General features: G+C 35.9%; 1 protein-coding gene across 5 annotated transcripts in view; it reads left to right on the top strand.

The window, feature by feature from the left end:
* The first annotated feature begins 1461 nt into the window (after positions 1-1461).
* chb (CLIP-associating protein) overlaps positions 1462-26274 on the top strand; it is a 47785-nt gene continuing 22972 nt past the window's right edge. For 4 of the 5 annotated variants that reach the window (XR_015546388.1, XM_011067565.2, XM_011067566.2 and 1 more), the window contains exons 1-5: positions 1463-2240; positions 16892-16997; positions 17578-17749; positions 17828-18004; positions 18212-18288. Coding sequence is in view for 4 of the 5 variants with exons in the window: in XM_011067565.2 (XP_011065867.1) it covers positions 2052-2240; positions 16892-16997; positions 17578-17749; positions 17828-18004; positions 18212-18288 (721 nt within the window). In the remaining variant the exon portion in view is untranslated. Of the gene's footprint in view, positions 2241-16891; positions 16998-17577; positions 17750-17827; positions 18005-18211; positions 18289-26274 lie in introns of all 5 variants that reach the window. The other variant, XM_011067564.2, reaches the window with a different exon arrangement.

Genomic DNA, 26274 nt, shown 5'->3' with positions numbered 1-26274 from the left:
AATAAGTTATAACACGATATTAAACTTTAACACGAAAGAACGGAAAATATGAGGTCAGTGCGAATAAAATTATGCAATAATTAATTAACTTAATATACTTCAGTTATTACAATTATTTGTATTATTCCAATTAATTAATTGTTGCATTATTTTGACGTAAAACCTTTCAATTATTAATTGTATTATTTTCACGTATCAATTACCGCGTTGAATTATTTACGGTTTTTTCTTTTACCATTTTTCTCGAGTTACTTTGACTCACCTCATTATTCGCTCGAATTCAAATCGATTGGATACGCCATGATCGTCGTCGTCCAGAAAATCGGAGAAACGATTCTACAATTAATCTCGTGCATTAAAAACGTGTAGATATATGTCGTCCGGACGCAACGATGCGATCAACAGTAGAATTCTGTAACTCATTATGTGTTCATAACAACAATCATTGCGCAGTATATTTTATATCCCTGATGAAAATAAAAATCGGAGCGTAAATCGGATATAATGGGAGAGTAACAGAAGCATTCATTCATTTTAACATTCATGAATCAATATTTCTAAAAATCTGAATCTATTTCAATTCATTTCAATCTATTCTCATTTACTGGGGAGTAACAGAAGCGTAAACGAAACTTCTGGAAGGCGAAAATTGAAACATCAAAATGTAAAAGAAGCGTAAGTGCAACATTTCATTGTTCCAATTTTCACCTTCTAGAAGTTTCGTTTATGCTTCTGTTACAAACGAGAATGGATTGAAATGAATTGAAATGGATTCAGATTTTCAGAAATATTGATTCACGAATGTGAAAATGAATGCTTTTCAATCCTGAATGCATTTTTATTCGTTTATAGGAATTGCATAGAGCATATCTCTATGCCTTTCAATTTAAAAATAATATTAGCTTTTTCTGTGCACACAAATACAATTGTGAATACTGTTCAATTCAAAATTTTAAATAGGAAATGCAGTTTTTCCATTCAATTGCATCCAATTGAATCTAATTGAATCCAATTAAATCCAAAAAAAAAGTATTCGCTATTTTTTTTTAAATACGCATTCAGATAAAAAAAAATCAATCTATTTTAATCCATTTTTCTGGGTCTCCCATTACATTCGCGACTTACGCTCTGATTTTTATTTTCATCAGGGATAATAAAAAAAGCTGCACAACTGTCGTTATGAATTCGAAACATAACGACCATAATATGATATCTTTATATCATGATAACGACTGCATAATGAGTTACAACATACAGGAGTAGCCAAGCAGATGCTAAAGGCAATGATATAATACGCAGCAATGCACAACGGCCACGGGACGAATGAACGACGCGACGCGACGCAATTCAAACGACAGTTACCGAACGCGACCGTTTGAAACGTAGTTGGCTCGGCGGCCGAGTGGCGGCGCGCGCAGCGCGCAGCGGCGCAACGAACACCAACCGCCATGATGGGGAAACGAAAATGGCGTCGCGTGCACGGTGCCGATGATCCCTCGTTTCGCCGCGTTCGTGTTCGAGTAGTTGCGGTGTGTACGGACTACGGCGTCTGACAGAGCGTTTCAACGACAACGACGACGGACATTAATCGGTGTGTAGTGCGTATAATACGAGAATCGCTCGTTGAATAATCAGGTTCGCTTGGCGGTCGTGCCGCACGTACGAACGTTACTTACGGCGAACGGCGGTGGCGGCGGCAACGACGACGACGACGACGAGTGTCGCAGTGACGGTGATTAAATCGTGCAGACTTCGTCGGTACCGGCGGACTCGCGATAATCCTGTTGTTTCCTTCTCGCCGCGAGAACCGACCTCGTTTCCGTTGGCATGACGAAGGACGCGATATCTCCGTTTTCCGCGGCGAGATAATGTGTGTTGACGTGCGCGAGTGAGAAGCACCTCTTCGCGTATCGTCCTTGTCCCGTCTTGTGATCGAGGGACAATCCGCGGGTGAGATCGTCTACAGGAGGCGGCGACGAGAACGACGTGCACAGTCACGACGACGGCGACGTGACGGAGCGACGTTCGACGTCTAGCATCTCCGCCCGACCATGGCGGTGAATCCGCGTGATATGGACGGCTTCATGCCGCTCCTGTCAACGACGGATATCAAGAAGAAGCTCAACGTCGGCACTGCGCTGCTCAATTTCCTCGGCGACTTGAGCAAGAGCATCGAGTGCCAGGACATCGGAATGTTCATCGACAATGTTATTCCCTGGCTTGGCAACGGCAATCCCAAGGTAAGCGTTCGGCGACGGCGACGGCGACGGCGACGATGTCGATGTCTAAGGTCGCCCGTAACGACGTCGAGTTATTCCGAGCGCACCTAACCTTCACCCGCGGCAATTTTCCGGCTACTTTCCGTGACTTTCATGTTATTTATAGATACTTGATTATGTTTGTCCTCCACTTTATTAAATGCTAAAATTAAAACGGAGACGGAGAAACTTGATTTTTTTCTCCTCTCAAAGTGATGCACGAGTAGCTGTTTTCATAGAATGTTGATAAACGTTGATAAACGTTATTGATAAAAGGATAAGACTGGATATATTTTGTAAAAAAATTATTTATCGTTATTAAGTGTTATTTATCGCTTTAAAGATGACGTCAAGAATGACTTTTTGTAACATTCATTATATTTTAGGAATTGTTGTCATCTGCATTAAAACTGAGCTGCTCTTTACGCGCTGTTCTCTGTTTAAAAGTGAATTATAATTGAGGAAAGAATGGAATAATATGAATTCAAATTAACTCACCTTTAACCTTGCATAACCAGAGTTTTTTGCTTGCTGAAACAAGATTACACAACTGGTAAGCGAGGAACATTGATTAAATCATTGGCTGTGTCAGCAGAAAAAGGAATTTTGCAGCTGTTGTAACAGTCTTTAATATAATTGATTTATGCCCTTATTTCCTCAGGGATCTAGATATATGAACAAATTATATTAAAGAATCTTACAACAGTTATAAAACTTTTTTCTGCTGAACGCAGTCATTAAAACTTAAAGGGTGCATTCGTTTACACAGCGGTTAGCGCAGAGAGTATCATTTAATTTCTTGTTTAACACTTGGTGAACAACAAGAATAAAGTAATACTTCTGCACTAATCGCTGCGTAAACGAATGCAGGGGAAGAATATAAATATATGAGTATGTTCTATAATGTAACTTAACCCGTAACTGGAGCATATGGGTTTGGTGACTTTAGAACATTTTTAAATAGTAATTTTTAAGTAGTACAATAATTTGGAATAATTTTATGAATACTTTTAAAGCTTGATTTTGTAAAGTAATAATATGATACTGAAAGCAATATAAGATAATTAATAGGTGTGAGTTGAAAAGTAATAATAAAATATATTGGTGTTATTAAATATTATAGGGGCTGTTTTGAGCTCACAGACTTCTTCAGTCAAAAGAATTAAATAAATACGTAAATAAAGATCAATTAAAAGAGGATCATAATTGATAAAAAATTAAAATCTAACAATGGAGTAAAAATGCTCGTATATTTTCTTAAAAATTGACACAATGTCATAGCTTATTTTGAACTTTAATTAAATAAACTTTGAATTAATATTATATTAAGAGTGTGTTAATTTTAATATTAATTTTAATATTAATATAATTAACAGTATGTTAATTATATTAATTGACATTGTGTTAAAAAATCTAACAAGTTATTAAAACAAACTAATGTCATAAAAACACTGTCCAAACAAATGTATACATCATTAATTAAACATTAGTTAATTAAATAAATTTTATTCAATAAAAGAAAAAATAAGAACAAAAACAAATAAGTATAAAAACAAATAAGTATATCAGACATATAAAATGTAAAATACGTTGCATATTATTTTGTTGGAAAATATAGTTAGCTCCTCAAACTGAGACAGAAGAAAGAATCTTATCCAGGATAATTAAAATGTCAAAATCATTAGAAAATCTTTTCAGATCAAAAAAACAATAAAAAAATGGCATTTTGAACAGATGACACACATATTTCCCGAACAATATTCAATCGTTATTATTGTCGCAGACCAGTCTACGAGAATTTACTTACAACTACCGAATATAATCCGGCAAATGTGTAGGTATATCATCTTTCTCAATATGTCATTCTTCTGACCTGAGAGCTTAAGATCTTCGTTTCTGATTTTAACATTTTGACTGTCCCAGACAAGATTCTTTCTCAGTATAATAATAAGGTCTGTTCTTTTTTTTTTATCGATAAACTCTCAGAACTGGTATACAGTGCAGTAAGTTGAAGTGAAGAGCCTTAGTGTTAGTCACAAATATGTGTTCTTGTTACGAATTAAATCACATGATGGTACAAAGGGTTAACACTCAATCGAAGTCAACCACATTTGATTCGCGGCCGTGAGGTCTCCTAGTCAAGCACATGACGCGAGCGGTCCATAAATGGAGAAAGGAGACGATTGATCAGTCGCCATCGCCTGCCTTCGGCGCGCTCCGTAAAACACCGCTTTTTCGCGCTCGCACGTGAGAACGTTACCGCCCCTGTTCTCACCTGTGCGTCGCGAAATGGGAACAACCGATTTAGCATCTGTATGGCATGGAGTAACGCGCCGGAGTAAGTAGTCCGATGAAAGTGCCATTTGTCATAATTTACTGCCGTTTCCTTGGCGCTGTGAATGACTAGCATTCGTTCAATTTTTTTCTCCTTATTTTCTCCGATAAGTTCAAGTGACCCTCCGGAAAAATAATACATCTCTTTATGGTTTCGTTTTGTGACTTTCGGAACTTGTGTTTACCTTTTCTATCTTAGATATCTTGCGAATATTTTATTTGCTGGTTAACTTGGGCTTAGTCTGACGATAAAGTAAAAACTGTATTTTTCTACGGTTAATTAAGTCGATGATTTTGTAGTGAATAACTTTTAAGCTTTCACAATAGTCTATTCTTTTTCTGTATCTGGACTGAACTTCTTTGCACGGTTCATTTTCTTATTCTTTTCATGTTGGCGAGAAAAAGAGAAATGATAGACCGTGCAAGAAATTCAGTCCTGAAGTATGGAAAAAGAACAGGCCTTATGTAGAGTTACCTAAAAAATAAATGTTACCAAGAAATGCATGAATGAATTTCATTGATGAACCTTTAATTTTTAGATATAATCATATATATTGTGAAAATGAGCCTTAAAATTTAAACCACAACGAAACCATTAATGTAGTGATTAATCATAACTAGAAACACACAATTTTTATATTATCAAGTTAATATTTATCAAGTTCTTAGTATATATAGGGTGGGCCATCTATTGGTACGTTTTTGAATTTCGTCGTATGGCAACACCGAACGAGCTACAGACCCGAAATTTTGACAGTTTATTAGTCATACCGTCCGCGGCACGAAACAACATGTTTTCTCTTGAAGAGCGTTTTGAAATTTTAAAAACTTATTTTCAAAGTCAGTGCTGTGTCGCCGAAACTGTACGAATTTTGAAAAGAAATATGGAGCACCGAAGGAGCTATACGCAAATTGGTGAGGAAAGTTCGTGAGAAAGGGATGTTTGTGGATGACAGAAGTGGTCCCAGAGCTCGGACAGTGCGCACACCCGAGAATATTGAGGCTGTGGCCCAAAGTGTGAGACAATTCCAGCTTTGAAAAACAATAGTCCAAAATGTCATTAATAATTGGGGTGACCGAATGGCATACTGTAAGGCCAGTAGAGGGAGCCACATGAACGAAATCGTTTTTCATTCTTGACGCGGATACTTTTAGCTTCACAACAAAAAAAAAATTAATAAAAAATATCAATGTATGCTCATTTGATCGCATTTTTAAAAACGTACCAATAGATGGCCCACCCTATACAATTTTTCAATTCTTTACTATACATGATAGGTTATTTGTGTTTTTAACAAATGTACAAAAATTAAGTGATTCTTACATATATTTAAAAATATTTTTTTTAAATATTTGTAAGGTTATTCGTTAAAAAAAATTCTATATAAATATTATAACTGATTACTTGATGCTTTTAGTTTTTCGAAGAAAAGAAATGTGCAGGACATAATGACCCAATCATGTGTGCTAAGGGTTAAGTGAGATTACATCTAAACTACGAATTAATCAGATAATGAAAAATCGAAGATGAAAGCACAAGTCATTTCGCGCAAGCTGCAATATTGATCGTTGCCAAGTATTTACTGTGAATGACAAATATATTAGACGAAGATGCGAGACGAAGATCAGAGTAGCTATGATGCTGTTTAAGAGGATTTAAAGGGCCGTGATTGGTGCTTTAAATGCCATGAGTTTAGTAAAGAATATACAGCTGTTTATTGTAAAGATTCAATTATCTTACTCTGTACATGCAAAAGATCAATGTCGCGTCATCACATTTAAGACTCAATGCTAATAAACATTGTAAATTATAACGTCGTGCACGATGTAAACATTCGAAAGCATCAAAGCAGCAGCGTAATGTGTCGATCATTTATTTATTATCGAGAACTTATCTTCCGTTTTATTACGGTCGGTACTCCGCAACACGATGAAAATCCGAGCAATGAAACTCGACACGTGCATGGTAAATGAATAGTGTAATGTAGAAAGCAGTTAATTAACTCATAACAGGAACATATGAGTTCTTGGAACTTAAAGCTTTTGTTATTAGTTTTCTTTAAGAATTTTTCAAGTTTAATTATAGTGTATTCTTAATCTATAATCTGATATAACGCTGTTTAAGAAATATAAATAAAAATTTAATTTAATTTAATTTAAAAAATAACACAATTAAATTAAATGAAATATTATTGATAGAATTTGTTGATTCTAAATCTTGTTCGATAAATATGTTGAATTTTTTTCTAGAAAACTTCTTTTTTTAATTCTTTTTTTAAATTGTTATCAAAACCCATATGTTTCAATTATGGATTAATGTGTGTCTAACACGTTGAGCTTTCCTTGTATTATATATTGCGCAAGAAACGCAAGCAACACGTACTTTCGTAAAGATTCTGTAGGGAAGCAGGATGTTTATACATTGACACAGCTTTTAATCTTTATTTCCTGCGAATGTGGATATGTCGATTTCGACCGCATTCATCCGATGCACAATGCACTATTGAACACAAGAATTGGAGAATAAAATATGTACGTAATGAGACAATATCTATACAAGGACTGAAGTGAAACTAGAATAAACATTCATGCATTTAATTAATTAGACGAACAAGATGAGAGATATAAACGTGAAAGTATCATTTATGTCGTAATATATGGAGATAGTTGAATGCGTTACTGAATTGTACTTCTATATTTGTTCCTCATATCTTTTTTTATGGATGTTGTCTTCCCCTCTTCATAACTGTTACATTACATTAGATCTCATTCTCGATCCTAATTTTGTATGATCGCCAGCCAGGGTGTGTCGAGTGACAAACTTATTACTTTATGTGCGTGTGTGCGTGCCAGGGGTTCTCAATGTGACTTCCAGTTTTTATACAATGTATATAACCTTTAGAGGGAGTCTAAAATCGTCTGTTTTACCGATTCAAGATCTATACATATGTCATTGATACACATTGCTGTACATTATTACTTCAACATCACACGCATATACAAATTTTTCAACTATCTGATCTTTAATATTATATGCTGAAAAAGATGGTCTGATTGGATTAAACAATAATTGATAGAAAAATGGAGGAATCAGAATTTTCTGGTTAAAACTAGAATTTGAGTTAAGATAGCTAGAGTTCTGATTGATATAATTATTCTGGTAAAAATAAGAATTTTAGTAAATTTTACAGAAATGTGTATATCAACCAGAATTCCAGTTATCTCAACTTTAGAATTCTAATAAATTTAACAAAATTTTCTAACTTCTTTTCATTTTTGGCTTAACTATCAACTAATTGTATTATCGTTTATATTTTAATTATAAAAAAAGATTTTAAAGGATCTATAAAAACAATTTGAAAAATACTTATTTCAAAAATAATCGGTGGAACACAGATGACTTTAGAATCCCCTTAACACTCGGATAATCGGGATGATCTCTGCCGTTATAAATTTAGATACTTTCATATAGTCGGAGAGACCGTGCTTTCAAATTTAGTTTATTTTGGTCACGAAGATAATTTTCGTGATCGTTAGACTTTCTCTCATCATTCGTTTATATTGAATATTCTTTTTTTACGACGCGTCTCTAAGAAAGAATGTCTCTAAAAAATATTGCACTTTGTGACATACCGAGAGGAGATATTTCGAGATTTTCTTTTGGCAAAGGGATTCGCTGATATGACCTTTAAATTGCATAATCTGCATCGAGTAATCGGGAGCAATCGAGTTTATGGCGTTGTTATTGTCGATTGAGTTGTACTCCTACGTTCTCGGTACTCCCTCGAATTAAATATGCCATCGTTTATTTACTTATTTCATTTGCCAGACCTTCGAAAATAACGGTCATGATCGTAGACGTAATCGAACTAAAAGAACACATAACCTGTTTGTTAAATTTTTAATTAATTTGCATAACTAGCTTCTCCTGAACTTGTCCCGATTCCCAATGTTAGAAATTTAAACCCCAATAGATAAAGCTTTGAATTAAGTTTCGCTGAACATATGTCGGCTTCAAAATTCGTTCAATTTACTCTTTCACTGAACGAAGGATCTCGGAGCTCGGTTCACTTACGAATAAGGAAAAAAACTTTCACGCCATGTACGTAACGTGTCTTTTGCAAAGACGCAAGGATGTTGTTTAGTCGAAGCCATCAAGTCGCTAAATGTTCTCCAGTAATGGTTGAGAGTACAGCCGATGTGAGAGTTTTTGACCTCTTCGAGAGAAATGCGCAGCCCGAGTGACAGTTTAATGGACTATTGAGAGCGGTTTGAAACTTTACTACGAGATTTGAAACATCAGGTATGATTAGTACATAACCAGTTATTTAAACTTACCTTCCATAATCTTTTTCCTCTTTATGTTAAAATTTTCATCACGTCAGCCTTCGATATGTGCTTGAAATAAAATTTAAATTTATGTAATCAATTAAAAAACTTCAAGATTATTCTGCAAAGCTTAAAAGTTTGTTCATTAAATATTGATAAATCTTGTTGAAATCTTGATAAGACTTGATAAATCTTTGACAAGATATAGTTTCACGGACGATGATTTGTTTACAAGTTATCATTAAGTCATCAGTTGAAATGTTGAAAGTTATATCATGTAGCAAAATCTACATACTTGAAGACGAATAGGAGTAAGAAATCACTCTTGTCTTTGGGCGGTAATTCTGACTAATAAATGACTCATCGTAATGTTATATTTTTATATCTGGTGGTCGATTTTTTGATATAAAAAATGCGGAACTTTTTTATCTTTATATAGACTTGCAGAACTACGAAAAGTACTATTTGGAACTGTAATGTGTTATTTTACGATATCTCCAAGAATAATATTATAATAAATTAACAACTAATTTTTTAAAATGTTGGTGTTGCTCGTTCCTTGACTTTTTTTAAAACTTTTTTATATTTTATATTTGTGTAATTATTATTTCCTTTTATATTAATAAAATGTGTTAACTTCATAGATATTCTTTATCATACTGTTTTACTTAGAAATTTCGCTCGTATTTCATTTACTTATCGAATTACTTTTCCGTGTTTGAAATTGATACATGCATGAACTTTTATTAAAAAATTTATCATCACCGATATTATTGAAAGATCGATCGCCTTACGTCACTCTGCATTTCCATTTTCATTGGCGGGAAGCTTTACAAAAATTGCTTTGGATAATAACAAGTAGATAGCCGAAACAAGTTCTGATTAAAAATTGGATGTTCCTACATGATGTATGAACTTACACATGCTTGATACGCATATACATAGGGAAAATCACGCGTATTTGTATATATAATACAATCGAGCGTTCATTGCTATTTTTAGCGCGGCTTTTTATTGTCGTTCGAGTCACCTTTCCGTTTCCTTCGTATTTTTCTTTGTAACTCCTGCATTTTCATAACAATCTCCGCAACGATCTATGTGAGAGGAAGTAGAGTTCCATTAATTCTGTATATTTGCTCAAAATTACAAGTTGCTTTCCTTCTACATTGAGAAAAAAATTGTTCATTTGACTAAATTAATTTGTCTTTCGATGAAAAATATATATATTTATGTCAAACGTTATATTTGACTTAAATTATACATACATTCTCCAACCAAAAAATAAAGATGAATTAAATTAGCTTTAGTCAAATAAACAATGTTTTTTTCTCAGTGTAGAGAGCATCTTTTCCACTTTCCAAGTTTCGTTCGCTGATTAAAGTTGCATTCAGGGAAAAATTGCATCTTCAATATCAAATGTTTACTTGGTATCCTTTAGATTTAAGAACGTGCTCTTGTGATTTAATTATGGAACTCATGCCCTTCCACTCGATTCGAGAGAGCGACCGTCATACACTTCTCACAATGCCTCGTTCAGTTCGCATAATGCGCTGGCAAGTCAGACGTCAGTAAACTAAACGAAATATAGACAGCGAAATATAGAGGCGCGTGTCGCGCTTAATTCTTACGATTAAAATTTCGGACGAGAATCGAACGTGAATGAGTGATTATCGTTCGACGCCACTTGTTGCCGTCGCGCGAATTTTGAATCCGCAAGTGCACGCGTCACATTTTCACCTTCGAGGACAGGACGGGAACAAAAAACGAGGACGATAAACTCGGAGTGCGTTAAAAGCGGGCCTTTTCAGCTGTTCACTGCCCACGACGATCCATTGTGTTCGATCGTAAGAATAGGGTATGCATCGCTGAAAAAAAGCTCCGCTTTCTCGGCTGGTAGAGTCTTAATGAATACACCTTGTCCGGCAAGAAGAGAGTCGCAGACTATCCTTAATCTTCAGTGAAACGCTTTTCATTCTGATTCGCGATTTTGGCAGACAGCCGAGAGAACGAAATGAAGCATGTTTCCTTTACGAGTTATTCCTTATAATTGTTAGCCAAGACTTTCTTTCTGTCCCGGTTCCTTGAATTGAAATGAAAGAACCGGCGATGTATAATGGTTTATTTGTTAAACTTCCTCTGCTTTTTAATTCCATGATATTTTCTGATATTAAGATACATTTATTGCTAGATTGTTTCTACATTTTTGTTATTTCGTATTTTTATCTACATTTTGTATTTGTAGCTGTGAGATATTTTTCATGTTATTTTAAGTTTTTGACACAGTGGTTTATCATTTAATAACACAAGTCGACACAAACATTCTATCTTTCTTTCTTTCAATAAATAACAAAGATAAAACGATTCTTGTGACGATTATTATTACTAAATGAAAAGTTCCATTTGTTAGATATTAAAGGAGCAATCCAACAATTCCTTAAGTTAAATAACATTTTATTATTTTTGACTTCTATATGTCAAGATGTAAATCAATTTATTTCTGTGGTTACTCTTTAAATTTCTTCGAGTGAAATCTCACTCCAAAAGAATGAAAATAATCTTGACTTAATAACAGTATTAAAACAAATAAAATCTTAAAACAAGAGCATAATGTATTTGTTTCATTAATAATGTTATTAAAAGTAACAAAATTATTTTCAATTAAAATAATGCTATTGAAATAATGCTTAATTTTTTTTTAGTGTACTAACTATTAAAAATAATTTAAATCAGGCATAATAATAATAATAATTCTGAATTTAAGTGCGAGAGCGAGATTTATAAAATACTGTCGACTTGTAAAATATTATAATTTTGTTTCTCATGTAAATACCTATTTCAAAAAGAATCCTATTCGTGTTTGGCTTATTTTTGCAGTCAAGCGAGCGACACGAATGAAATGCATTGTTTTTACATCATCATATTTTACGTTAAAGACATAAAATGTAGATAAGTAGAGTCTTAAAGCGCAAAGTACTCTTTGTTGTCGAACCATGGTCGCCTGTGAATCGTCGCGTGTAATTAGACTTAACAATGTCTCTCCTTACGGAACGATAACTGCACCATTTCTGCAAGACACGAGTGCACCGTGTATTGATGTCAAGGACACAGGACAAAACGTGAATCGAACCGAACTACCGTAGCCTCTACAGCCGTCATGTACTACTCACTTTTTTTTTGCCCCGCCACGGAGATGTTTCCTTTTCAGGATTTAATGTATGACATCACCCTCACCTCGATGTTTTTTTACATACGTGCAGTGTGCGCACGCAAACGTTTTACGTCTCTTACATAATGTTACTCATTACTTGCGCAAAATATATCTATTTTTGCAACATTCGCGGTGACTTAACCCTTTGTCTGCAAACAAATTTTTAATCTCTCCATCTAACCCAAGTTTTTTTGCTGTTCACTGAAAAGAATATTTACTAAATTTTAATACATATTTCTTTGAATGGTGCTAAGAAAACATTCTCTCTCTCTCTCTCTCTCTCTCTCTCTCTCTCTCTCTCTTACACTATAAATAAATATTTACTCACTAAAAGAAATGATAGAAATGATAGAATTAAATTAATGGTTTTTGTATCAAATAAATATATATTTGCATTTAGTAAATATTTATTTAGAACTACTCAAATAGATATTTATTAAAATTTAGTATTTTTTTCAATGTAGGCTTTCAAAAAAATGTGAAAAAATTTAAACTTTCATAAAAATGTGGAAAATGCAAATTATTTTCAACATCTTTATTATATTATAAATAATTTTTATCTTTGACTGCTGCCAACCTGCGATTTTTAATAAAATTTTAGGAGGGAGAACCACTTCGCTTCTCTTTACTTTGGAGAAATTGGAAAGTGAAATTTTACTTATGTCAAAAGAATTTAGATCGCAGTTGGAGAATTAAAAATGAAAAGAAAAAGAGAAAATATTAACGCATTCTGCGATTTATTTTTTGTCCGTAATCGGAAAGTAGAAAAATACATGTCATCGCCGAATCGGTTTCAAGGGACTCTCAACCGACTTATTTTTCAAGAGCTGAGCTGCTCGATTACAAGAGAGTTGTCCCGCTTATCTCAAGCATTTTTATACGAATGCCGCGTATAATATGTCCGCCTCGTAAACTCGGAGCGGATTATTATCTTAGGATTCCGTGAATTTTGTGTATACTCGAGGATTTCTTCTTCCGTAACGTTGGAATTACCGTTGGAACTAAGATTATATAGTGCCGCTTTGCCTCGGAATTGTTGCAATAAAAGTGAAACGAAAACGAGAAATGCTACGACATTATCGAATTGCGCTTATCTCGCGTATTGAGAAACATTTGTCTCACGACGCACAGAGAGATAACCGAGGAATATGGGCTGCCAAATATAGTCCGTTGCAAATCGCACGACGATCGACTCTCGACACGGTGAAATTTTGCATTTTTCCCTTTCTCGCCTTTCGCGTCGCAGGATGAATCTACAAAGAGCTTTGCTGAAGAGCGCGTTAACATTCCAAGGAAATGAATCGTCCACTCATCTAAATCTTTAAATCGTAAACTTTATCCCAAATTATTATGTAATTCTTTATTTTACAATTTTAATAATTTTCACAATTTTTAATTCTTATACAATATTTTATCGCGGTTCTTATCATTTGACTTAACAACAATATATAGTGTTTTGTTCTTGATAATTGCAAATTTATCTTAATGTTTATTGTGTGACCTCTTTGAGAATATTCTTATGTTCTAAAAATGTATGATTTTTATACAATATTTGATTTTAACATTTCTACTTTTTAAGTTTTAATATATTCAACAAAGTTTCAGTACAGTAATGTTTCATGTCCGTGATGATAAGTCATTTAAATTGTTTACGCATCTATCACTCTAATAAGATTTTTTTCTAAAAATGTCAGATTAACAACGTTGCATCTTCGTCAATTTGTGAGTGACTTAAGCATTATAGACGTGTGAACTAATTATACTTGTATCATTCTTGCTGAGGAAGACTCTAAAGAGAGTCGAAACGTTCAAAATAAAGAATCCAATAAACATCAATCCAATATCTGATTATTGATTGTTTATTAAATAATTGCTCCATTTATCGTTTCTGACTCTCATCCTACTCTTAGCCTACTATATCTTTTTGTATTGTTTAAAATTCGAGAATCCTAATATAATTGTCATTCTTTATCCCAAAATAATTAAACGCGTCTCGTGTTGTTATGCCATAGAATATTACTCGAAAATCCGACGAAAATTAACTCGGCTTTCCCGCATTCGTGTTCGCTTTCGTAACCGTCGTCGGCAGATCTCGTCTCGTTTCCTGTGGCTTTTCTGTTAAACTGCCAAGAAGTTCAGCGACGTATTTGATACCAGATATATCTCGTATGCCCGAAAATACGCGTCCTGTATTTTCGACGGGGGCGTGTATTTCCCTCGGGAGGGAAGGGGGGAGGATCTCTTTTCCGTCTGATCACGTGGCGCCTCGCGAACGCGATGCGTTTCTGCGTGCGTGCAGAAGGAAGAAACGTGCGCAGCCTCCCACGTAGCGCTAACAACAGTTTTAACGGATCGTGCACCCAAGTTCGACAAGTAAGGCCGTGGATCTCTCGCCCACACACATGCCGTCGTGTATGATGACGACTTCGTATGATGACTATTCTTCTCGCGTGTTGTTTCTGTTGTCCTTTCGCTACAAAGAACCACCGGTGATTTTCGTCGTACATGCGCTTTGTACGAAGATCTGTCATAATAACTTGTCGAAAATTTTTATTTAGCGACGTACAGAGTACGAATATTCGAAATTGTATAAAAATTATTAATTGTTGAAATTTTGTTTTAGGACGAAATTCCAATAATTTTGATTTTTTTTAGTATAGAAAATGGAGAATTTTTTTAAACTTTTATAAGGAACTATTGAACTATGAAAAGTGCTATTGGAACTATCAGTATTTTTTTTTACATTAATAGAATGTCGTGTTAATTTCATAGATGTGTTTTCTTACCTCAATTGATTAATTTATATATACAATGATTCTTTAAGACAATATTTTTAGGTGCAAATTTTTGTTTACGTTGTTATAATTATGCATTGAAAAAGATCTTTTATTTCATACAAAAATCATTAATTTGATTTATCATTTTTTTTATTGAATAATTATTTACCGTAAGTAAATGTTTAGTATTATTTAAAGAAATATGTTAATATTAAGATTTAGCAAATTTTTTTCTATGTGTTATTGTTTCTATGTTGTTTTAATTGTTTATCGTTATTTTACTTAATAGATAATTATTGCAATTGATATTGAAAGATAACAAAGATATGTAGATACAAATATAGATCTTATCGAGATGTTTACGTTTTACGAATGCAGTGTAGCGTAGAAATATAATGTGTAAGTCACTTGATAGTACAATCATGAATGGATCAGAGATGCATGTAGTTTTATCGAGAGATTGAATATAATAGCACAGAAGAGCAAAACCAAAGAGAAGAGCAAAAATTCTCGGTACTGAGCAATGATGTCACAGCCAGACGATAGCCCTGAGAGAACGTTTACCCCGTGGCTCGAAAATAGGTTTATACGCCTATGTATAGCACTTCGTTAAATGTATTTAAACGTCGTACTGCGACGTTTAAACACTTTGTAGTTTGTGACGGTAGTGTACAAGCTGCTCAATGGAAAATTAAATTTAGCAACGTTCACCTAGATATCCTCTTTAGGTGCGAGATGTAAATGTTATATATTATGGGATATTAAAATCGACACGTTAAAGATATAGCATTATCGTTGGCGTTACTCAGTGATTTGTGTTATGACTTCCACCGTAATTACTATGCAGTCGCCTTTCGCGTGCGTTTAGCAGGTACTACATTACAAACGTTCCATTAGAAATTCGCTGGGTGGGTTAATTGAATTGTGCATTCTCTTGATTAACAGAAACGGCATTCCGTCTACGCGTGTCGTATTACTGAGGTTGTAATCACAAGTGCACTTGCGTCTGGCGAGACTCGCATATTAACGAATGAGAGCAAACACAGCAGCGATTCTCCGTCTTCAAGAGGATGGAGTTCGTCTCCCTCTGGATCGATATGTTTGCATCACGCGAGCTGTCAACATTGCACGAGAGATACGATCTCTTAGGCCTACTCCTCTATTTTCATACTCTCTCCATTTATATCATAGTTGTTGTTGATCGGAAAAAGTGATTTATTATTTTTTTTTTTTTTTGTTAAATGAGTTACTGGATTTTATTTAAAAGAATAGTTGATATCTGATATCTTTCTTTCTCTGTTTTGTTGTTGAATCTTTTTTCGTTGGATTATCAGCCAAGGAAAAATACTGAATAAATAAAGAATATTGTATATCAATATAAAAATAAAATCATCACAAATTTATGATAGCAAATAATATCTCTTTGCAGTGACATGACTTATAATTACATTATATAATCATGATCTTTGAAAGCACAAGCACAACCTTTGAATAATCAGCATGTGCTGTTGAGAAACGTAAACATTATCGCGAGAAATGGACTAGAAAACTCCGCTCTATCCTATTTAACTCATGTATCTTATATACTCATGTATCTTATCTTAAATACTTATTCTATATACTTATATTTAACAAAACAAAAATTATTATAATAAAAATAAGATACTTTTTAAATGACATAATCCTCAATTCCTTTTTTCAAACGCGAAGAATGCGAGAGCAATCGCGCCAATGCGCTTCTATTATTAACCTGCTTTTTCGCCATAGTTGGAAGTATTTAATTAATATACCATAATGGAATTCCATATAAACGCTTTCTGTGCTCGCTAAATTAACCGGTAGACCTCGATCGCCTTGATGCACCGACCGCTTCACGCGAAAGCGACGACGCGATCCCACCGAAGGAGGACAATCATTGCCATCGCGGCTATAATCGGTCGATATGCGCCATAAATTCAAACGACGTACGTATTCTTCTTTTGCAGGTTGTCCAGAATGGTTTAGAGATCCTCACGTATCTCGCAGATCGGATGGGTCACGACTTCAAACCTTACATCTCCACCATCATCCAGCCGACGATAGACAGGCTAGGTGAGTACAGGGCGTATTTGTTCCACCCATTTGTCTCGTAAATCGTCTTCGAGGAAGAATCGACTAGCACGATACGCGATATCGAAAATTTCTATTATTATTTACGACGATCGATAATTCCACAAACGGCTCACGATGGTCGATAATTGGCATCGATAGAAGCTCGTGTACATTTCGGTTTGTAAATATTCCGTATTCGCGATGTAAAGATAGTAGGGGATAATTTTAATATCAAGCATTAATTAGAAAGTTATACCATCCCTATAGACTTGTATCTCGAAAGTGTGATGAGTTTCGCGAACATTTCGCCGCGTATTGGATGAATCATCGTTAATCGTTAAATGAGTTTCAAATAGAACGATCCAGAGTGACGTTTAAACGCCTCTAATAAGGTTGAAAAAAAAAAGTCTATGACAGATGTATGTACCATATTTGTCGAGAACCGGTCTGCCGATCGCTTTCAGTTGTTCCGCGAAGCCGACGTCAAGAATAATCGCACGCACACGCGGGATCCAAAGATAAGATTCGATCCCAATTACATGTGTATACGAATCGACAATTAAATTCGCATTTGTTACAGGTGACAGTAAAGATGCTACCAGGGAGAAGGCGCAACTGGTGCTCCTGAAAATTATGGAAAAGGGATGCATGTCGCCTCAAAATCTTCTGGATCGACTTCGTCCAGCCTTCAATCATAAGAATGCAAAATTACGAGAGGAAGCCCTGATTCTGTTGACGACTACGTTGAACGAGTGAGTGATGTTTACTTGAAATAAATTATATTTACGAAAAGAAATTTTTTTTTTTTAATGGAATTTGAATTTTTCCAGACATGGAGCAGATGAGATGGCACTGTCGGGGGTAATTCCGAGCATCGTAAAGCTGCTGTCGGATCCGTCGGAAAAGGTTCGGGAAACTGCTCTGAACACGCTGGCGGACATCTATCGACACGTAGGCGAGAGATTACGCGTTGATTTGCAAAGGAAACACAATGTGCCGCAAGCCAAGTAAGTGAAATGGACGGAGAAAGCGATTGTCTTTCGGCTTTCGGTCTGCATAGAATTTCACGGGATATCTCTTAATCATAATTCAGTCATTCAAGAAATTTTTCTCTTCCTCGTTAAAAATTAATTGATCAGTGCGATGCGTTATAATGAAACCATAAACTCTTTAATCGCAACGTTATATAAATTCGTCGTCCATTCTGCTTACAGAATGCTCCTGTTAATAGAGAAGTTCGATCAACTGAAGGCCGCCGGTGATCTTTTACCCTTGGCAATGTCGTCCGACGGTGAGTAGACTGATTGAATTCTCTGGCGCTGCGGGGTACCACTTAATTTAAGCTCGCCATTGCCGCCGTTGACGACGACGACGACGACGACGACGACGACGACGACGACGACGACGACGACGATGACGACGACGATAACGATGATGACGATGAAAAGTAAGGCGCGAGTGTACCACGCGGCGCATATCGTTATTCAACGTGCGCACGAAGACTTGTATCGTGCTGCCATCGTGCAGCTCTAGAGTTTAACACGCGGCGATCCTGCCTTAGCATGCAGGAAGACTCCTCCATCTGTCTGCTCGCCCCGCCTCGTCCTCCTCGCAGCTTAGCATTACACGTATACATCATGAATATTTACCGAAGACCGCGTGATGAGAATATACGCTACTTCCACAGTTCCATGTACTTCGCAACCGACTTCGATTTAATGACATGTCGATATCTTGGCTCGATCGGAATTTTACTTCCACATTTCCGGCAAAGGGAGAACGAACAACATTGATGATATTGAAATAACGTTTGAAGAGGGAAGTCGTTCGCCGTTCCGTTACATAAAATTTCGTTTCCTTGAACGGTGATACAATGAGGTCGCTGATTCGCGTTATCTGCTCACCGACAGGGAGATTACATAATATTGCATTCAGAGCGATAGAATCGCGTGTGATATATCGTATCGGTGTATTGTTTCAAGCGTCGTACCACGCCTGTAATCCATACCGAAGTTGAAGTTATCCTGCTTCGAAACGTACGGCCTTGCAACGCTGCGACTGCTCGGCTTGTCGGCGTTCGAATTTCGGTTGCAAATATTACGTGTCGCACTCGCAATTGGCACCTTCGCTTCTCGATAGATAAATAATCCGCCGTCGAGATCGACGATGAGAGCAAAAGTTCATCCGGCGACAACTCCGCTGTTGCATTCCGTTTGCACAATCGATCGCAACATAAAATGTTTGCGGCTACTCGAAGAGGAACTTCCTCGAGTACACGATTGCAACACTCCGCAAATATCATCCTCGTGTCTATATCTTTCCCAAGGTTCATCGGAGTTCTGCGACATTTCTCGTTCGAATGCCGTACGATTATTAGTTTCTGTCATTAATTGCCGCGTTATTTGCGGTAGTTCCGCGAAAGGCCAGACAGTTCTCATCGTTCAACAAGATTATTTATCGTCTAATATAAATTATTCTTACAAATCAAACTAATTAAACATTCCACAGCCGCGAAATAAATGATAGGAAAATTGACTAAATAATTACTGACAATTAATGCGAGGCTATTTATCATTCTGGTGAAAGTAGCAATTAGAATCGATGGCACATATTGATGTGGCATGTTTATGAATTATACACTTTCGTTATCCAGTGAATTTTAAGTAGATTCCATGAAATTTTTTTCCTTTTGCCTTTCTTTTTTCTTTCTCACTTAAATCTTTGATCGAAGATGAGCGCAGTTCTGTTTCCTTTGCTACACCCTGCGCATATACGATCACGATTAGATCATACCTGGGCTTGGCAAGGAGAAGCCACGGCGCTTCGCTTGATTTCAGAGATATTAATAGAACTCAAAATAGCCGTGAAGCGCTAATGACGATCTTCCGCGAAACCTCCGACCATCCCTTTATGAACATTCGAACTTCCGGTCGTCCGGCAAAGTCCGAGGGATCAGTTTCGAGCGTTATTAGAGCAACACGTTCTGCACACTGATTACATATCTATGAATATTTCAGCCTCCTGTTAAGTTACGCTCTATAGCGGATTACAGAATCTTAGCGTTACTATGTCGAATGCCATGTACATCTAGCATGCCTCGCATATTAACTTTTGAAAACATATAATTTAATCGAGCTTGCAGCGCGAAGAAAATTCAATTTACTCTCTTAATTAATTCTGAAAAATCAATCTTTGATCTACCATGTTATACAGTCAGTTATCGATGTCTATCTGCCTTATTCATTCATGCATAAACGCGAACAACTTTGCGTACATTTAATTTTCTACCTTTTTATGATTTATGCATACTTCACGGTCATGACGTAATCACGCTCGTGACACCCGTATTTTGACGACTAAATTCTTGTTCGTCGAATACAAATAAGAGAACCGCAGGACAAACTTTTTTTTTTCATAATTCATTTTTTTTCATCGCAATAAAATTTCTGTGACAAACATGTCAATTGGATCAATTAAGAGAATATAAACCTTTTTGGTTAAAGCGAATCTTCGGCTGGTATTCATAGTCTGTTCTTATTTTAAGACCGTTTTAAAATGCTAATACAGCCCTCTGATTGGTTCATAACATCTTAAAACTTGAATATAAAATCCGACTATGAATACCGGCATTAGTGCTGAAATATTTCGCACAGATTAAATTTATATACATAAATTTTGCAAACAGAAATCTTTTTGGTCTTAAAACGCAATCGTGACTAGAATAGTAATGTCACATATTAAATTGACAAGCAATTTAATAATGTTGATGCTAATAAGATTGGAATCGTCAACGCGGTATCCTCGAAGCGACGCGGAAAGGTTGCGAGCGAATAAAAATTTGCATAAGTCTCGCTTTTCGCTCTCTCTTTCCCCGTAATCTCATGCAATGCGATTGTGTTAGAAGTTCGCGTTAAGGCACGATTACACCATGCTCTTTTCGAAACGCGTTCCTCTTGAGTCGTTTTTCGTAACAGAAAAGATATAGATGAAATCGATGGAAGTCGACGATAGAAGTGCGTGTGGCTATTATAAAAAAATGTAATTCATATATCAAAATGCAATACATGTATAAAATATATTTTACATATATATATATATATATTAATTGAAAATTTTCTAACTTGTAAAATCGATGAAAATCGATGATAAAAACACGTGTGGCCACTGTAAAAAAAAATATATTTGTATATATAAATAAACTGACAATTTTTTAACTTATGTATTTAAATTCTGACGTGTTTACAATTTTCGGATATATAAATACAAATTGCTAGAACCGATCGTCAAATGAAGTAAAATCTTGAAGGTTCTAAAGATCTAGATTTAAAATTAAGTTCTGGATTTAAACTATCACATCTTAGCCCTCGCATAAACTTTAATTACGACGTGTCAATCGTCGCGAGAGGATAATTCGCGTCAGCGTTGCCGCGACAGAAATGACTTGTCACGCGATAGAAACTACCCTGTTTTACGCACCGTAAATTTCGCATCGCCACCCGCGCCCGCTTTTAATCTCGCGCCTTATTATGCGACTTTACCCCGAGGGCAGCAAGATGCAATGCACACGTGCGCAAGTGAAAGGTAGGGTAACACGCAGATTTATCTCTGCAAAGCAGCGCTCTGTTCCACGTTGCGCCGGTGTGCGCACAATCAGATATGAAAATACAGAATAATACCCAGCTGCTGCCCTTTCATCGCGCGTTCTTTGACCGTTGCCCTGTTACCCTTTACGTAGCCCGGCAACGGAATGAACTGTCCGAATCTCACAGAAAACTCGATTAATGATTGATAATGCCTGTTTCCACACTGAAAAAGGAGTATGATTGTATGAATCGAAATTTGGATTGGTGAATATGGATAAGTTTTAGAATTCTTTTAGTGAAATCTATTATAATTCTAGTTGAAATAACCAGAATTCTGATTGATATTAATTTGCTTCGTCCATTTTTAGCCAGAAATTTTTCGTAATGCATTATATAATGCAATGTATTATAGATTAACTTTAATCTCAAGTCAGTTTATTCTTCATCTTTTTCTCAGAACTGTAAATAGAAGAAGAGTAAAAATTGAACTGAGGTTAAAGGTCTATCTACATTGGAAACGAGCCAGAATTATTAATATAATTCTGTTTAAATTTCTATAATCATTACGATTTGCGTTGATAACATGACTTACGCTTTGCGATTTGCTTTGTAAGACGAAAGTCGAAAATGATGGAAGATGTGTTGGTCAACCGAGCAATCGGGAATTAGAATACTTGGAAAATCTCTGTTTCAGGGCTTTTGTATAAAAAGGGACAAATTGCTCTGTAATCGTACAGTAATTGTTTGCCTAACCCATGACACACGGCATCGCGCACGATAAGCGTGTTTATGCGCAATTATGCGCAATGTGTATGCGCTATTATGTAACGACGAGGTATTATCGCCTGCCTTCGGTGCAGAGGCCGTGTGGGCGAATCTTCTTAGCGTTGTTTCTCTAACGGCAGTATCTCACACGCGGGAATTGACGCTCACATTTTCCGATGCCGATGATCTCATGGCGCGTGACGCCACTCAGAAAATCTATAATCAACCGTCGCTCGCGGCTTTTCTTTTATTTTCATCCCGGAACTGCGCCCTGTTTTGCCTGAGGATCTTATCTTATCTCGTAATGAAGCATCTGTTAATTCATAGTTCTGCCCATGAACATCAAATGTCTTTAAGACAAGCTGTATAAATTATTATTCGTTCCGGAATTCAAATTGTACTTTTCGTTTAATGATTATGTTTAGAGTACTCGTATTCGCTTTTACGCAATATTCAAAATTTGCTGCAAAAACTCGCGAACAAGGTAAATAAATTAAATTTGCTAATTAAGATTGCATCGATCAACGATAATCTTAATTTGACGATAATCTCTTAAAGATTTTTTTTTTAGATAAAAAATTGGAAAAAAAAACAAAAGACGAAATCGAGGTCTACGAGAATTCCCAACCAAATCCGACTTTATTTATCAACTCGTAATTTTTCAAACCACCATCTTTGGCGATTAATGCTGTCAATTTCCTGCGCATTTTCGAGGCTCTCGTATCATTATTTTCTCGCTCGGCGAAGGTCGCTCGAAGAGTACCTAGTTTAACGGCCAATTATACGTCTCATTCTTTTTGCGATTCGAAACGCAAAAAACGGAATTCAAACGCCGACTTATTTTCGCTGATAATGGTGTCCGTAATGATCCCACGACGTTCGATTGCTCTTCATAAATTGACCTTCGAGCACAACATACCACTTTGATATTCAACGAAACCCGCATCTTCAATCGTTTGCCATTTTTCCCTAAATCCACATCTATTTATTCAGGATCTCTGAAGTTCTGCAAAGAGATAAAATCTGACTTATTTAAATGTCTCTTGAGAAGATGTCGACTTTTCATGAAGAGGAACTTGACGATTTTATCCCATTTTCTAAAGAACACAAGATAGTTTGTTCCCGATTCTACGTTAATTTCTACGGTTAATTTTTATATCGCAAGCCCCATCTTTCTCACGTCTCAAACGTCGCAAACGTCGCAAACTCATGAGTGCAACATAGACGTTAATTAGCAACGAATTAAATTAACTGCTAACTCGCTTTCACTAAAGACACCTGATGTGATTCTCCGATAGTCGGGAAACGCTGTAGTGCGGGAACCGTTCGCCGGAAGCCGTGTATTTTCTAACTTTTTTCCCTCTTCTGTAACACTCCGTTCCGTAACACACGTCTTGAATTTCTAAAGAGGCGGACGTCGCATCGGCGACGAACTTTCTGAAAGAACAGTAGACACAACTCCTTCAGCCTACGTAGTTGTACGTTCGCATATACTTTAATTATACCGTTAAGTATAATTACCGATACCGCTTCCATCGTGCATATGAATACTGGCATAAAAACGAGACAGACAGGGAGAGAGAAAAGATGGTACATGATGCGGTCACGGAGAAAATTACGTGCGTTTAGAGCTCTAGATGTATTAAAAGTAAACGTCCATCATGTTTGTCCTAATAATTATAGATTCTTTTTCCATTAAGTTCTGAGCTGGTGTATGCTGGTGCAATAAATTATAGTGAGATAGATGCTACAGTTTGTTTCACTCTAACTTGTTGCATTAGTTCAGAACTAATTCAGAATTCTTCAAGAAAGAATAGACCTTATCATATCATATTAAAGAATTACTAAATACTTATTGAACGATAGATTATCAAGTCAAAAATGGCAGTCGAAATAATCAAAATCGTTATTCGGCTCACAATCGTTATTCGGCTCAGATAAAAGGTTTGCGCTACTCTGGTACATTTAAATGCTATTCTACGTGCATTGGCCCTGTTTTTCTCGGTCCATCCGACTGAAGAAAATCGTGAATATTTCGCGACACGTAGTGTTGCATCATGGAAATTGTGGCATAGCCACGATGAATCGAGGCGTTTATACGCTCTTCCGGTATTTTATATTAAAATGATTGAACTATTCAGCGTCGCTTGACCCTAAAGCGGGGTCCAACATACGCATAAAAATGTAAAGTAATATGCGTTAGAATTCTAATTAATTTTATGGAATTGGCGCGTCTCTACATAGAGACAGGTCACTTGTGTAAAATTTATTTCACTTTTCTCGTAAATGAGCGATCGTATAGTACTTTTTACGACTGTATGATACTTTTTCGTAAAGTAAATCTATAAATTATCATCTCAGTAGAATTCACTTTATTGACGAATATTTTTTGTCTTAGCGGAAAAAATTTACTTTACGATAAAAAATACAAATGCGTAAAGTCTTAAAAATAGACACGATTTACTGTAAGTAATAATCACTTGAATGAATTTACTATAATCGTGTAATAAAATATACTTTCTACTCTCCGATATTTTTACTTTCAAGCAAGTAAAGTTTTTTATAAGTTGAGTAAAAATAACCAGAATATTCTTACTAGTCTTGTAAAGTAAAAATTATTCAACTATTTTTCTCTATGTAAATTCTTTCAAATCTTGAAATACATCGGACAATCTTACAACATATTTTAAAAACTCCTTGACGACTTATTGGAAAGTATTAAGTTTAATTTAAATGCGCAATTTAAACTCGAAAGATGAATTTTTCAAGTTTAATGATCGAGTACGCGATGTACTTTCGAGATATGCAGATGAATATGAATAATATCAGGGAAGCGCAAGGACGTAATTTTGCCGATCGTTATAGTCGAGCATTGTAATCGCGTATCGATCCGCTTGATCCAGCCGCAACAAGCTGTATCTCGTGCTTAATTATGCCTTAATGCATCGCGTCGCGTGTTAATTAAGGGTTGCACGATATTCCGCCGGCAATAATTTATTACTCGCTTCCCGCGGAAACGCGTCGATCGACTTGCTTCGATCCTATCGAGCTCTTGGAATTGACGATGCATCAGAAGAGCTGGTGTTTGAAATTAACTCTTACGAGATTACGAGATTACGTTCTGAGATTTGATTAACTGAAATGACGATTTCTAAATAGACATTTCTAAACATTTTCGATCATCTTGATATCGCTGAAATTATTACGAATAATGATAATTTCTATAAATAACAATATTACTTTTTAAAACTTTCAGAGTGAGATTCCACAGAATTTAGAGTAATTTAATATAAAAAGTAGCGACTATATATTACAAGTAATAAACACAGGTACATAAAAGGTGAGACTGCAGCCAAGAGAGGCTACGCTGATGAGATGTCTACCTGATAAGAAGAAAGTAAATTCATCAAAGGATCCACTGCCGAAGTTTTCGTGTGAATCTTACGAAACATCCCACACACGTTTACGTGTCTTTGATCCGAAACACGCGAGCGAACTTAACGACAGATTTACGAGGGCGGCATTTCGACACGGTGTGCGTCTCTCGGTCCTTTCTTGTTTGTTACAGGCGACATAACCGAGCCTTATTTTGCGATACACATTAATCTTTTCTCTCCCCCTCCCCCTCCCCCTCCCCCTCCATCCTTCACTTTCGATCACTTCTGCCGCGTCTGGACCGACGGACTTTTAAAACTCAACGCAAATTGAATCGGACCGCATCAATCACTCACCTGTTTCGCGGTCAATTTGTCGATCCTTTCGAAATTTTTTATAGGGTCGGCTGAGAAGATTTAGATGGGAAATGAAAAATAATTTACACTAAGTTACGCTTTTAAAGCATAATGTGAACAGAATGCGATAGACAACGTTATAAGTTCAGTATATTGCACCCTACTCTCTAAAACTTTTAGAGTGGATCTCATTCTAGA

This window comes from Acromyrmex echinatior, chromosome 10 (genome assembly GCF_024713525.1).
Source record: "Acromyrmex echinatior isolate Ae372 chromosome 10, ASM2471352v2, whole genome shotgun sequence".
Taxonomy (NCBI): Eukaryota; Metazoa; Arthropoda; class Insecta; order Hymenoptera; family Formicidae; genus Acromyrmex; species Acromyrmex echinatior.
Note: the sequence above shows the minus strand (reverse complement) of the source record. Positions and strands in the feature narration are given on the sequence as shown.